At 42.9% G+C, this 14,559-nt stretch overlaps 1 protein-coding gene across 2 annotated transcripts in view; it reads left to right on the forward strand.

Moving 5' to 3' along the window:
- The window catches only part of WIPF2 (WAS/WASL interacting protein family member 2), a 950,999-nt gene that overhangs the window by 566,915 nt on the left and 369,525 nt on the right, over positions 1 to 14,559 (forward strand). For both annotated transcript variants that reach the window (XM_044055015.1, XM_044055016.1), the window contains one exon: positions 6,052 to 6,252. In XM_044055015.1, the coding sequence (XP_043910950.1) occupies positions 6,052 to 6,252 (201 nt within the window). The remainder of the gene's footprint in view (positions 1 to 6,051; positions 6,253 to 14,559) is intronic.

Raw genomic sequence — 14,559 nt, forward strand, 5'->3', positions numbered from 1 at the left:
CTTACATAAAACAAAATAACCCAGATTTATCTCAGAGGGTTAAAGACATTATCCTGGAGGCTCGCAGACCCTCCACAAGGAAGACTTATTCGGCAAAATGGAAAAGATACCTCATTTGGAGTGCAGCAAAAGGAGAAAATGTATCATTGGCAAACATAGCTAACATCCTGGAATATTTAGCAGAGCTTTTCCACAATGGCCTGTCTTACTCCTCTATCAAGATTCATGCATCAGCAATTTCAGCAGAATATAACATGGATCCTCCAGTCTTCTCTCATCCTCTACTCAGGCAGTTTGAGAGGAATTAAAAATGTAAAGCCTCCAAGGAAGCCACCTTTGCCTACATGGGACCTGAACTTTGTGCTAGAAAAGTTAACACTTCCCCCTTTTGAACCAGCAGCAACAGCAGAATTACAGTTCTTATCTTGGAAAACTGCTTTCCTGCTTGCAATCACTTCAGCAAGAAGGGTTTCTGAATTACAGGCATTAATGGCAGTACAGCCCTTCCTTATCTTCCATCAGGATAGAGTGTCCTTGAGAACTAACCCTACTTTTATGCCAAAGGTGGTCTCCAGGGTATCATTGAACCAAGCAATCCACCTACCAACATTCTTCCCCAACCCACAGAACAGGGGGGAAAGACTACTGCATACCTTGGATGTACACAGGCAATTGCGCTACTACCTGGACAGAACCAAGAACAATAGAAAAACTGACCAGCTTCTGGTAGCATACGCAGCAGGAATGGAAGGAAAAGCAATTTCAAAACAGACAATCTCAAAATGGATAGGAAATTGCATTAGATTTTGTTACTCCTTTCATGGAAAGACAACTCCAGAAAACATCAGACCTCACTCCACAAGGACTACAGTCACTACTACAGCTTTCTTACGAGGAGTGGCTACCAAAGACATTTTAGAGGCTGCTACTTGGAGCTCCGTGCATACATTTGCCAAGCATTATAATCTGCCTTTATACTCCAGATCCCGAGCAGGTTTTGCCACTGCTGTTTTGCAAGGGATCTTAACTACACCATAATCTTTTTAGTGCCTCCTCCCCCAGTTTGGCTATGGTATTCTACCCATTTGTTAGGACTGCAGATGCATCCTTGAAGGACATAGTACAGTTTTGTACCTACCATAAATGTAGATGTCCGAGAGGTATGCATCTGCAGTCAGGATTACCCACCCTCCTTCCCCTCTGTGGTACTCCTAGGGTATTGCCCAACTTGTAGCTAGCTGGGGGAATCTATTATGGTGTATTTGTTTGTATATATGTACATACATGTTTATTTTTGTTTGCTCTCTACTGTTTGGAATCATTTGCATTTATCCAAATTTAGCCTTCCTAGAGGGCACCTGGCATCTGGGGCAAGAAACACTGAGGAAAATGGCGTTGGCTGATGCCTTTATACCCAATTGACAGCAGCTATGACGTCAGGTGAAGTGCGACATCAGCCGAGGCCAGACCCAGACTTTGGAATCCGGCCGACCGAAGGGCTGCCTGAGGCAGGACAACCCATTTGTTAGGACTGCAGATGCATACCTCTCGGACATCTACATTTATGGTAGGTACAAAACTGTACTTTTTGTATACTGGGTGGGTCAAATAAGCTTTATTGTGGCTGTTGGAGTGGAATTTTATTATTTTAATAAACTTTGGTGTGTTGCAGTGGCTCATCAGAGTGCTCCTTTTGATTTACTGGTTGTTTTTTGAACACTTTCATCCTTCATTTTTGTGGTTTAAAATATTTAAAAGTACAAATACCTCGCCAACTACAGGCCTATTGCTCTTCTCTCTCAATTATCAACACTATTAGAAAAATATATTCAGTCCCAGCTTACCCTCCATATCATCCAGAGTAGCCTTCTCTCCATATTTCAATACAGAATTCTTCCCCACTGCAGCACTGCCACCACACTTCTAAGTTTCAACAATGCAGTTAACATAAGTAGAAATGATGGTAAACTAGTGTCTGTGTTCTTTCTTGCTTTATCCAAAGCCTTTGATGCAGTCTTCCACAACATTCTTCTACAAAAACACTCCAGTGTGGACTTAAATCCTTAACCTGGTTTAATAGCTACCTCTCAACTAGATCCCAAGCTGTTAAATGGCAGAATTATCGCCATTCTTCCCAGTGTCTACTGGCATTCCTCAAGGCTTCATCCCACACTCCATGCTCATTGACTTCTTCAGCAATGACGTCTCTGCTGACACAAAAACAGGCAGTACTTTAATATGCTGACTATTCTACTCTTATCCGCTGCACCCAAAAACCAACTTGCAGAAAATCACCCAGGAATCTTTCACCTCAGTAAAGACATGGCTGACTGATTTGATGCTCAACTGTCTCACAATCCTAATAAAACCAAACTCATCCTTTACTCCCCTAAACACCTCACAGTCCACAAAACTGCTTTCTGTTTATTTTTTGCAGATAATACCAAACTTGAACTTATTCCACATAAGCCTTTATATAGCTGAAAATATGAAATTTGATTACCACATCCAACACAGTTTAAAAAAAAAAAACACCAAAAACTGAGCTTCCTCAACAGGATCAAGATTTGACCTCTGACTGAAAACATTTGGCCTCTACCCTTCTCCCCACTCTGTTCCATTGTTTGCTAACATGTAAGCTACACAGCTGTCTAAAGCTGGAACAATGTTACTCTAAGGTAGGTAAATTTTCAGCCAGCCGCCATCGTAAGACTCACCATTATCTTGCCATTAAACAGCTGAACTGGTTCAAGCTATCTCTTTACCTAACCTACCTACTTCAAGCATCTCGTTCTACATTAAACTCATCTATAAACCTAATAACTGCCCTCATCAAACAATACTACTAGCTCTCACCCATCCTTTTGATCTACATAAAAACTATTTAGTCATCTCATCTCAATATCCAACAATGTATTTGGTGATTTCACTGTAGCCCAACTTCCAAGCCAAACTCTGTATCTCTCTCATTAAAACAAGAATAACTCAAGACATTCAAGTCTCAGCTGAATTCAAGCCTAGCTTAAGTCATGACTGTCTCTGCTACACTCCCAGATGGTCATTTTTCAATATTTACCTACCTGCACCTTTGTGCATCTTTTCTGTTCCTCATCTCACAAGTTTCAACAAAATGTTTACCACATCTCGTAAACAGTTTACTGAAGTACCCTGTCATCTCTACCTTTGTAGGTACTCCACCTCCAACAATCCGTTCATTTATGTATCATGTACTTCATGTCTCACACTATTCCTTCCGTATCCATCTTCAACAGTCATTGCAATTTGCTTAGATTCCATTGTCACTAAAAGTTGTTGTGTAATATGTGCTGTATAATGTATTTCTCGTGTTAAATAATTTTGATATATTCTTTTGTTTGATGTTTCTTCTGGAGCTTTTCTTCCTCAGACCTCCACTGAAAAGGGGTCTCACACTCAGTTGGACTTTCCTGGTCAACAAGTATAAGGTTAGTTTCTGATTGGATGGGTTTTCATAAATTCATCTTAAGATAGCCTGTGCAGTTATTTAAAAAGGTGGTAAGAACAGTTAAATCAAGGTAAACCCAAATGCTGGATATACTGACTTATTTGTGTAGACCAATAAAAGGTTTTCAGATCAAATAAAAAAATCTGTTAATACCTGCTTTGTCTACTGCTCCAGAAATTAACACTGTTCTGCATTCATTTTCCACATAGAATACCGTATGTCATGCAATCCCATTGTCAGCTGCTCACTGTTTGAGAGACCAAAGCTTTCTTTTCTCTTCACAGTTGTGTCTTTTGGCTTTTCCCGGTTAGGGGTCGTCACAGCGGAACTCCAGTCCGCTAATGATTGGTAGTTGATTTTTACGTGCCGAGTTACCAGCCCTGAAGCACAACCTTCAACGAAGGTACACCCATTCACGCATGTCTCCACGCAGAATACGCTCTAGCTGAGAATCGAACCGGACAGCGTCTGACTGTGAGGCGACAACGCTACCGCAGCACCACCACCGTGGGTAAACCTACAAATCCAGGAAATTGTTAGGTTAGTGCTCTTGGAGTAGGGTGGGGATATCAGGGCTGCAGAATCCATTTTTGATTTGCAGACATCTCCTAGGCCGGAAGTTTTAAATGCAGTAGGCCATGTGATGCAGTAGCAGTGTCCTAAAGAAAGCATTGCGAGAGTTCATGCTTATACAGCAAGGTAAAAAAAATAGCCATTGTCATGTTTTACTGTTGTGAAGTAGTGCACAAATTTTTGTAGGGAGAAAAATGCACTAATGGCTTGGCAGATTTAAGTGTACAGTCACAGTTTTGACTTAACCTTATATAATACATCATGTGGTGCCTCCAGTGCTATGTAGCATTTCCTTCCCATTTGACTGTTTAAAAAAAAAGTTATTACTTTTCCTTATGCGCCTTCACCAAAAACTTAATTGAACTTCACCCTCGGTGAAGTCAAAAAGGAAGTGCATGCTGGTGCATCCATAAACTTTAATGGGTGCACCACAGTTTATACACAGGACTGCATTCTTTAAAGCTTATGGATACACCCCAACATTAGCTCTGAAGTGTCAGAGAGGAATTCAGTTGAATGATGTGGGCGATTCCGTAAAAAATATACAAGTTACAAAGCTTTTTTGTGAAGAAACTGTCATTAGAAATTTTGTAAATAGGGTGGAAAATGCATGCTGCATACATTACTGTGACTTTACAATTTAAGAAAAGCATATAAAAGGAAGTATTCTAAAATCGCTAGTGCAGTCTGAGAAGATTTTGAGGTCAAGAAAAACAAAAAAGGCAAATGTTAATGTATCAGAAGTGGCAAAGGCCCTTTCTAAACACTAAAGCTGGAATGCTGATGCTTAGGCTAAGGGGTGTATTTTTATTTTCTTGGAGAAAGTGTTCAGCACTTTGTGTACATAGACTTTCTCTGCTGAAAACAATGAAGCTGGAACTTTATAAAGGAAGGGATTTATTACTTATTTTTAATTGTACAGTTTCTAACCATCTGTGCTAAAAGTACTAAAGATGATGTTTTTTTTTTGTTTTTACACAAGTTTTATTTCTTTTGAGACAGTGTTGTTTTGACTGGATAGTTTCTGTCTAGCATTTTAATGCCCCCCATGGCTGTGTGGAATGTGAGGGATAGAGACCAACTTGGAATGAGTAGGAGAAAAGGTTTTTGTTGGAGAGCACTTCCAGTTTGGACTAGTTTTAGCCATTTTGTGTACAGAGTTTAAAAGAGAAGGTCTTATGCAAAGCTCCTTGTTTTGTATGAAGTACTAGTCCTCCCCCACTTGTGTGAGAGAGTGCGAGAGATGAGCACTTTATTTTATTTATTTGTCTTTGTTTGCAGGGAAAGGCTGACTGGGTGATACCCATTTTCAGCAGAGGCTCGGAGAGAAAAGCTTCATTTGCTCACTACGTTATAGTGAGTTCCAGTTAAACACAGAAGAGTTACATTTATGCACAAACAGTAGTTACATTTATACATTTTAAGAATTTACAGAAGTGGAAGTTACTAAAGAGAAAGCCTATTTCCAACATAGTGGATTGTTCAGCCTGCAGTTGTGTATAAAAATTGTTTTGTCATTTCTTTGAGAGGCCCCCACCACCACACACACAGGATGCTAGGGACTTGACCTCTTGCAAAAAATACAAAACAAAGGGGAAGAGTGAATTTTGATACTTGTTGTTTTGGATCTTGGAATACGTTAGTATGATACATTTTCTGTCCTGTTTTGATTTTTTTTAACATAATAAAAGAAGCAGGAGTTTTTTTATCAACAAATTATCATTTTAGTCATGTACTTAAAATAATATATGAAAAAAAACATGGCTCAAGTATTTTGGGGAGGGGTCTATTTCCTGTTCCAGTATTTAAATTATATTAAGCTTTTAAGAAGTGAGTTTACCTTGCCCAGCTTTGCAAGTAGCAGCAATGACGATTTCACTGTGCACGAATTAAGAAAGTTTAACTGTTAACATAAGTCCTGTCCTGTTGTGAACATTTATTGGGAGATGATAATACAGCTTGCAGAGTTTCTAGTATTTTTCTTTTCGTTACAGCTCCTCCACCTCCACCACCGCTAATGAGAAATGGAAATAGAGATGCTCCACCCCCTCCCCCACCATACAGGGGGTCTTCAGAACCTCCTAGTAGAGGAAAACCACCTCCTCCTCCTTCAAGGACTCCTGCAGGACCTCCACCACCACCTCCTCCAGTACGAAATGGATATCGGGATTCTATCATTCCCAAAACTTTCTTAGGTAAGTAAATAAAATAACTTGCTGTGTGGCTTGTTGTGGCTTTCTCCATTCTACTTGTTATTGGTGTAAGTGAATTGAATCATATAGCCAAAGTAAAGTTTGAGTCTGATGTTCATCGTGCATACAGCTGCAGTCATAACAGATGGGTTCTCCTGCCGTCAGGCGGGTCCTCGGTCGGCCGAATTCCAAAGTCTAGGTCCGGCGTCGGTTGTCGTCGCCTCTTCCCTGACGTCAGTGCGACAGGGGTATAAAAGAACCAGCCGACGCCATTTTCTTCAGTCTTTCTTGCAGCGCGGTGCCCAAAGCAGAAGCAGTTCGCAAGTGCCGGTCTGCCAGCTCCTAAGATTACGAAAAATTTGGAACCAAAGTCTTCTTAAAAGCGAAGTACCCCGTTGGGGAAACTTTTTCTTGCCTCAGACCGATGTCAGACAAAGTTAATAATTGTATTTCTTGTGGGAAGCAAATACCGCATAAGGATTTCCATTCCCTCTGTATACCTTGTTTAGGCCCAGACCACGACGTCTCGGTCTGTCGCTTTTGTGCTACATTCAACAAATGCACTATTAAGCGTCGGGCGGAGTTCGCCCAGCATTATTTTGGGAAAGCATTTAACTATACTATGTCATCGGATACTCCGACTCCGGTTTTGTCTAAAAAAAGCAAAGACAAGGACCGACACTCGAGGTCCGCGGCCTCTACCGACACCACGCCTAAGCCGACTACACGTGGTCCGGTTCTCAGCGAGGCGCCTACGCAGCCCCTGATTACCGATGACACATCTTTGGCGGTGTCTCCTGTACCCGAGGTCGCAGGCTTCTCGGCCCACACCCTGACTACAGATACCGTAGCCACGCTTGGCGTTGAAACACAGAATGTGGACAGGTCCACCTCCACTCAAGGTGTCCTCAGACCTTCCTCTTCTTTCTCCATCAAGGCTTTCACCAAGTCTAAAGCTACCATGCACCCTAGGAGACCAGCTACACAGGGCCCATCTCCAGGCCCCATGCCTAAGAAACAGATGCTTAAAATGGCTGAGGATTTAATTACTCTAATCAGTGGTTCTCAGCCACCTCCGGACAAAAGACCCAGAGTGGAGGAAGATTCCCCCTCTTCTGATCAGGGCTCCATTATTTCAGAGCACTCAGGAACAGTCTTACTCCCCTTTTGAAGACTCTGATGCAGAGGAATCTATTCCTTCTGTACCCCCCCCCCCCTGAGGATTACTCATTTGGTGAAACTCTGCATACCTAGAGGGAACACTTCCACTGGGAAGGCCAGGATTATTCAGATTCCAAGAAAAGGCTCAGGGAATTTCTTTTGTTACCCCAGCACAGGCCTCTTGCTATACCTCCTGTCCTGGACATCCTAGATGATGTTTACTCGGAGGCCTGCCTTAATCCGGATTCTCTTCCTCCAGCTCCAGTTAAGCCTGACAGGTACTACAGGGTTCCTGACTCACACCAGTTTCTATACAAAAGCCGTGCTGCTGACCTAGAAACCATCTCACAGGGGCCCAAGGGAGTTAAGGCCTCCATTACTAAAAACCCATTGCCTTCCGAGAGAGATTCCAGATCCTTAGAAAGGTGGGGAAAAAAAGGTATATACCTCGGCTACCTTATCCACGAGGGCCTTAAACTGTCAGTTTCATATGCTAAAATACCAACAGTTTCTGTTATCTCAATTGAAAAGCAAAATGTCACAACCTGAACAACCAGACATGGAGTTGCAGGATTTGATGCATAGTGCAGAACAAGTGGGTAAACATACCTTACAATGTGGTTTTGATGCTCTAGAGGCCTCATGTAGAGCTGCTGTTACAGGCTCAGTCATACGTAGGCATGCCTGGCTCAAGGAACAAGCCTTGCCTGATCATGTCAAAGCTAAATTACTAGACGCCCCTCTTCAAAAGGATGTACTATTTGGGGCAAATGCTGAGGAAGTATTACGGAAGATGGAGGAAAAGGCTAAATCAATGCAAACTGTGAAAGAATTTCTGCATGTCCAACCCCCACGTTTTAGTAGAAATTGGCCTTCCAAAAACTGGTCCTTTCCTGCCACAGACAGACCCCAAAGAGGCAGATACAGGCGCCCCAGTGGCAGAGGACAAACACAAGGTTCGTACAGAGGCAGACAATGGCAAGCTCCTACACAAAGAGGTGGTGACGACAACTCGCAATCTTTCAGAAAGCAAAACCAATGACTCTCCCCTTTGCATGCCAACCAGGTCTCAAATGGCAGCCCCCTTAGGAGGAAAGCTGGCACTATTCTCAAAAAATTGGCAAATTGTCACAACGGACAAATGGATCCTGGGCATTATAAACAGAGGCTACAAATTCCATTTTCATACCCTTCCAAAAAAGAAAGGCATGCCAAACCTGCCACACAATCAAAGGGCAGAGGCACAAAAGCAAATTTCAGGTGTTATAAACATGAAAGCTATTCAAGAGGTACCTACACATGAGCAAGGTCAAGGTTTTTATTCCAGGCTATTTCTGGTGCCAAGGAAGGGAAAAGATTGGAGACCGATTTTGGATCTTTCCAAGCTAAACACATTCCTACTCGTACCAAAATTCAAGATGCTCACTCTACAGCAGCTTCTTCCCATGCTGGGCAAGGAGTCTTGGCTGGTAACATTGGACCTCAAGGAGGCATACCTGCATGTCCCAATCAGACAAAATTGCAGAAGATACCTCAGATTTCTTGCAGGTTCAACCCATTATCAATTCTCTGCATTGCCCTTTGGTTTATCTACTGCGTCCAGAGTATTCACGAAATGCCTGGCATCAGTAATTGCCTACTGCACACTTCAAGGGATACAAATATACCCTTATTTGGACGACTGCCTGATCCAAGCGGACAGCAAGCACATTCTTCTGAAACATCTGGCTTATGTAATAATGTTATTAAACTCTCTAGGATACACAGTCAACAAAGAGAAATCAAGACTGATACCCTCTCTGAAGATAATTTTCCTGGGTGCCAATTTGGACACAAACACCCAGATGGCCTACCTCACGCCAGAGAAGCAGGGGCAACTAATCCAATATTTCAGAACACTGGCAAATTGCACCAGGCTAACTGCAAGGAAAATCCTGCAGGCTCTCTGGGATTCATGGCATCTTGCATCTTACTAATCCCATGTGCAAAGCTGCATATGAGAAAAATACAATGGTACCTAAAAAACATATGGTCTCATCACAGCCACAGTTTGGAAACAATAATACCATTAATTCCATGTCTGCAAAAGGAATTTCTGTGGTGGGCTCAAGCATGCCAAACAAACACAGGTCTTCCATTCAGCAAGCCTCAAGCAAATCAAGTCATCACAACAGACGCCTCGGACTACGCCTGGGGGGGCGCACATGACAAACCGGTGCATTCAGGGCAAATGGACCCAAAAAGAAAAGCACCTTCACATCAATCAAAAAGAAATGCTAGCAGTGATAAATGCTATTATAGCTTTCAAGGACCTTCTACAACCAGGTCAGCTATTGATAAGAAAAGACAACACCACAGTTATGTGGTACATAAGCAGGGAGGAACACATTCTTATCCCCTATGCAGACTGGCCATGTCACTTTGGAACATGGCCATAGACTTACAAATGGAACTACAAGCACAGTACTTGCCAGGCAAAGAAAACACGTTGGCAGACAACCTAAGCAGGAATATGACGTATCCACACGAATGGAAGTTGCATCCAAAAGTTTTTACAGAAATAATCCAAGAATGGGGAAGGCCAGACATAGATCTCTTTGCCTCTCACAAAAATCATCAATTGACAAAATTCTGCTCAAGGATCTCCCATCCAAAGGCCTGGAGAGTGGACGCTCTCTCTTTCAGTTGGACATCAATGACAGCTTATGCCTTCCCACCTCTTCCTCTGCTGCCCAAAGTCCTATTGAAGACCAGAGCAGACAGACCAAAGATGATCCTCATTGCTCCGGACTGGCCAAGCCAACACTGGTACCCACTCCTGAGGAGCCTGACACATTCCCCACCATGGACCCTACCTCTAATGCCTCTTCTTCTGACTCAGCATAGCTTCATAACTTTTCACAGTCAGCTGAAAACACTCAATCTAGCCGCATGGAAGATTCCTTAGCATCACAGCAGGCCCTGCTCTCCAAGGAGGTGCAGGATGTCATTTTGGAGGCCAGAAGGCCATCAACTAGAAAAGCTTACTCTGCAAAATGGAAACGTTTTTGTGTTTGGAATGAGAAAAAGGGCCAGTGCCCTGGAAAACTGAATTTACCTCAAATACTACAATGTTTGGCTGAACTGCTAAGCAGTGGACTTTCGTTCTCCTCCATCAAAATCCATGCCTCAGCCATTTCTGCAGAATACAACACTGATCCACCTTTATTCTCTCACCCTCTATTAAGACAGTTCCTCAGAGGGGCTAAGAATTTAAGACCTCCAAGAAAACAACCAATACCTGCTTGGGATCTTAATTTCATTCTGGAAAAACTGACTTTGCCTCCTTTTGAGCCAGCTGCCTCATCAGATTTACAATATTTGTCCTGGAAAACAGCTTTCCTTCTGGCTATCACTTCAGCTTGTAGAGTTTCAGAACTACAGGCTCTTATGGCTGTCCAGCCTTTTATCATCTTCCATCAGGACAGAGTTTCATTACGTACCAACCCGTCCTTTATGCCTAAAGTGGTATCCAGGGTAGCTTTAAATCAGGCCATACATTTACCTACTTTTTATCCTAATCCTCAAAACAAAGGGGAGAGATTACTGCATTCCTTGGACATCCACAGACAACTGCGTTATTATCTGGACAGATCAAAACCTTTCAGAAAATCAGAACAGCTTTTTGTGGCCTATGCGGTAGGAGTTCAAGGAAAGTCAATATCCAAACAGACAATCTCAAAATGGATAGCCCACTGCATACGCTTTTGCTATTCCTTTCATGGCAAAACTGTACCTACAGGCATTAGAACTCATTCTACCAGGGCCACAGCCACCTCGGCAGCCTTCCTCAGAGGAGTTCCTACCAAGGATATTTTAGAAGCAGCCACTTGGAGTTCTGTGCATACCTTCTCCAAGCACTACAACCTACCATTATACTCCAAATCTAGAGCAGGCTTTGCCACTGCAGTCTTGCAGGGCATTTTGGCTCCTCCTAGCTCCACCTAGTGCCTACCACCCCTTTCTTAGCTTTGGGATTCTACCCATCTGTTATGACTGCAGCTGTATGCACGATGAACATAGTACAGTTTTGTACCTACCATAAATGTAGATGTTCGAGTGCTAATACAGCTGCAGTCCAGGTTTCCCTCCCTCCTTCCCCTCTAGGGGTGTTCTTTTATGGTGTATTTGCTTGCAACTACTGGTCTATGATTATATTGCATTGCATTATTACATAATTTTATGTATTGCCTTCCTTCTGGGGGCACCTGACATCTGGGGCAAGAAAAACTGAAGAAAATGGCGTTGGCTGGTTCTTTTATACCCCTGTCTCACTGACGTCAGGGAAGAGGCGACGACAACCGATGCCGGACCTAGACTTTGGAATTCGGCCGACCGAGGACCCACCTGACGGAAGGAGAACCCATCTGTTATGACTGCAGCTGTATTAGCACTCGAACATCTACATTTATGGTAGGTACAAAACTGTACTTTCCTGATTTTCATATTTTGTAATTTGTGTAATAGCCCTCCCCCAATTATATATGTGAACTAATTTTAAACCTTGATGCTAGTTTAAAGCTTTGGTTTTAGTTGCCTACTACAAAGGGAAGACATTCAAATTTTTTTCCAACTAATGCAGGTGTCCCACAAGGGTCTACTCTTGGATCTCTAATATATTCAGCATCTTTACTAATGACATGCATATAAAGTTGTACAGCTAGCATCTGTTGTCCAGTATGCTGACAACCCAACCTTTGTATGCATAGCTATTATCCTTGAACAGTCACAATCACAAATATTATCTAAACATGCCTTTAACAGACTTTAGAACCTGGTTTGCTGGATAACAATTAATACTTGACCCTAAACAAAAGTTGCTTTTCACCACTAAATTCTCTCTCAACACTAACTCTGTTAATTCTAACTTCTGCAAAGTGGATGGCAGTGGAGCAGCCTTGTAAGCTTATAAGCCACCAACTTAAAGTTGGCCTGCACACAAACTATACTATAACTAAAAAAAAAAAAAACAAATTCTTGGCATACTCTGCTGCAATACTGGCTAACTTGCAAAAAAAAAAAAGGCAAACTTGAACAAATGCTATAATAAGATTACAGAATTTGCCACCATCTTGCCAAAGGAAACTCAACCCTGTACTGCACTCAACAAACATGCTGGCGATAATTTAAATGCTTTAAAGTAAAACCAACTGAAAACTGCCCATAATCTATTCGACACACCAAGCAAGATGTCCTGTCATCAACACACTTGTCTTCTAATGCAGACCAAGGAAAGAGCACAGATCCCAAGATTTAAACAAAATCACTATATTTAATTCTAAAAAAAAAATTCTGTTGCGTATGAAATATTTACCCAGGCTTCTTAGAACTCTCTTTAAGATTTAAATGTTAGTGTAAGCCCCTGCCTCCCAGTATGGTCCACTCCTTTCAACAATTCATCTTAGGTTGTTTCCTGGAAGAGCATATGAAAATATGGCAGAGAATCTCTCCCTCCCTCCAGTTTACACAGTGAACTGTTGTACATCTGGAATGGCTCTCAACTAAGTAGAGAACTGGTTGCTGAACTGCCTAACTTGGACATTAGCAAGGAAGAAGACTTTACCAACTTTACCCAGCTTTAGTTACCTACAGAGGTGTGAAGCCCAATCTTCAGATTCTTTAGACTCCTCATTTTTCTCCTTACCAAAAGATCCACTGTTCATGAAAAACTGCAAAATATTTTTTGCACCAGTTGCCACTCCCAAAGTCTGTCAGGTGGCCTTTCTTCAATTTATATGGCCTGTTCATTCCTCCAAGAATGAAAGCCCTATGGCCCATTTGATCCCTGAGAGGCAAGGGTTGAGACTGCTAACAATGGTGGCTAATTGAAAGAACCATAACATGCCTTGCAATGTACTCTGTGCAGACAGGTTTTAAAAGTTCTGAGGAAAAATGGGAGGTTGGGATTTTCTATCACTACCTACCATCTTTCCCCTGTGTATGCTGTAAGTTAGTAGTGGGTTAGAGTGCTGTTGGCTGTAGTGATGTGCTTGCATGTATGCCTCCTTGTGTGTGTACATGATGAAATGGCCCTGACCCCAGTCTTGTAGATAGTACCTCCTCATGATCCCTGGCCTTTACTGGTGAATCTACCATGGAGTCTGTGCTCAAGCAGATGACACCCCCCCCCCCCAAAAAAAAAAAAAATCTGTAGCCACATCACTTCTCTATTCCTTCATCCCAGCTGCAACCAGGTACCCAAGCCACTAGCCTTATTCAGGATACCTAGGTCATGGTCAGATGTCCTTCAAGGATGCATCTGCAGTCCTTACAAATGGGTTGTCCTGTCGTCAGGCAGCCCTTCGGTCGGCCGGATTCCAAAGTCTGGGTCTGGCCTCGGCTGGTGTCGCACTTCACCCGACGTCATAGCTGCAGTTCTTCGGGTATAAAGGCATCAGCCGACGCCATTTTCCCCAGTCTTTCTTGCCGCGTGGCGCCCGAAGCAGAAGCTGTTCGCAAGTGCCGGTCGGTCAGATCCAGAGATTACTACTACCGAATACTACTTCGAAGACTTCTAAAAAGCTAAGTACCCCGTTGGGGACTCTTTCTTGCCTCAGCCGATGTCAGAAAAAGTCAATAACTGTTTATGAGGTATTTGTTTCCCACAAGTTAAAGATTTCCACTCTTACTGCTTACCTTGTTTAGGCCCAGACCACGACGTAGCAGCTTGTTTAGCCTGTGCTTCTTTCAACCGACGGACGCTTGGACGTCGGTCGGAGTTTGCTGAACAGTTTTTCGGCTCAGATTTTGCGTACATAATGCCGTCGGATCCTCCGACTTCATAAGTTGTTAAGAAACGCAAAGAAAAGGACCGACACTCGCGGTCCGCGGTTTCGGCCGAAACCGCGGTTAAGCAAACCGCGAGTGTCTCGGTTTCGGCCGAAACCGAGCAAACGGTTCTATCTTCAGCCGAATCCATGACTACTACCGAGGCCCCTTCTAACCTCGTTGAATCGGCCTCTGAAATTCAACCTGCTACTGTGGTTTCACAAGAATTATCGGACACCATCCCTTTGGATGTTTCAACCCCTGCACGTGGTGCTGCATGTCCGTAAAGGCCTTTGCCAGGGCTAAAGCAGCCAAAACTTCTAAGTCTGTGCCTGTTAAGCC

Source organism: Protopterus annectens, chromosome 13.part0 (genome assembly GCF_019279795.1).
Source record: "Protopterus annectens isolate FY-2018-M chromosome 13.part0, PAN1.0, whole genome shotgun sequence".
NCBI classification, from domain to species: Eukaryota; Metazoa; Chordata; order Ceratodontiformes; family Protopteridae; genus Protopterus; species Protopterus annectens.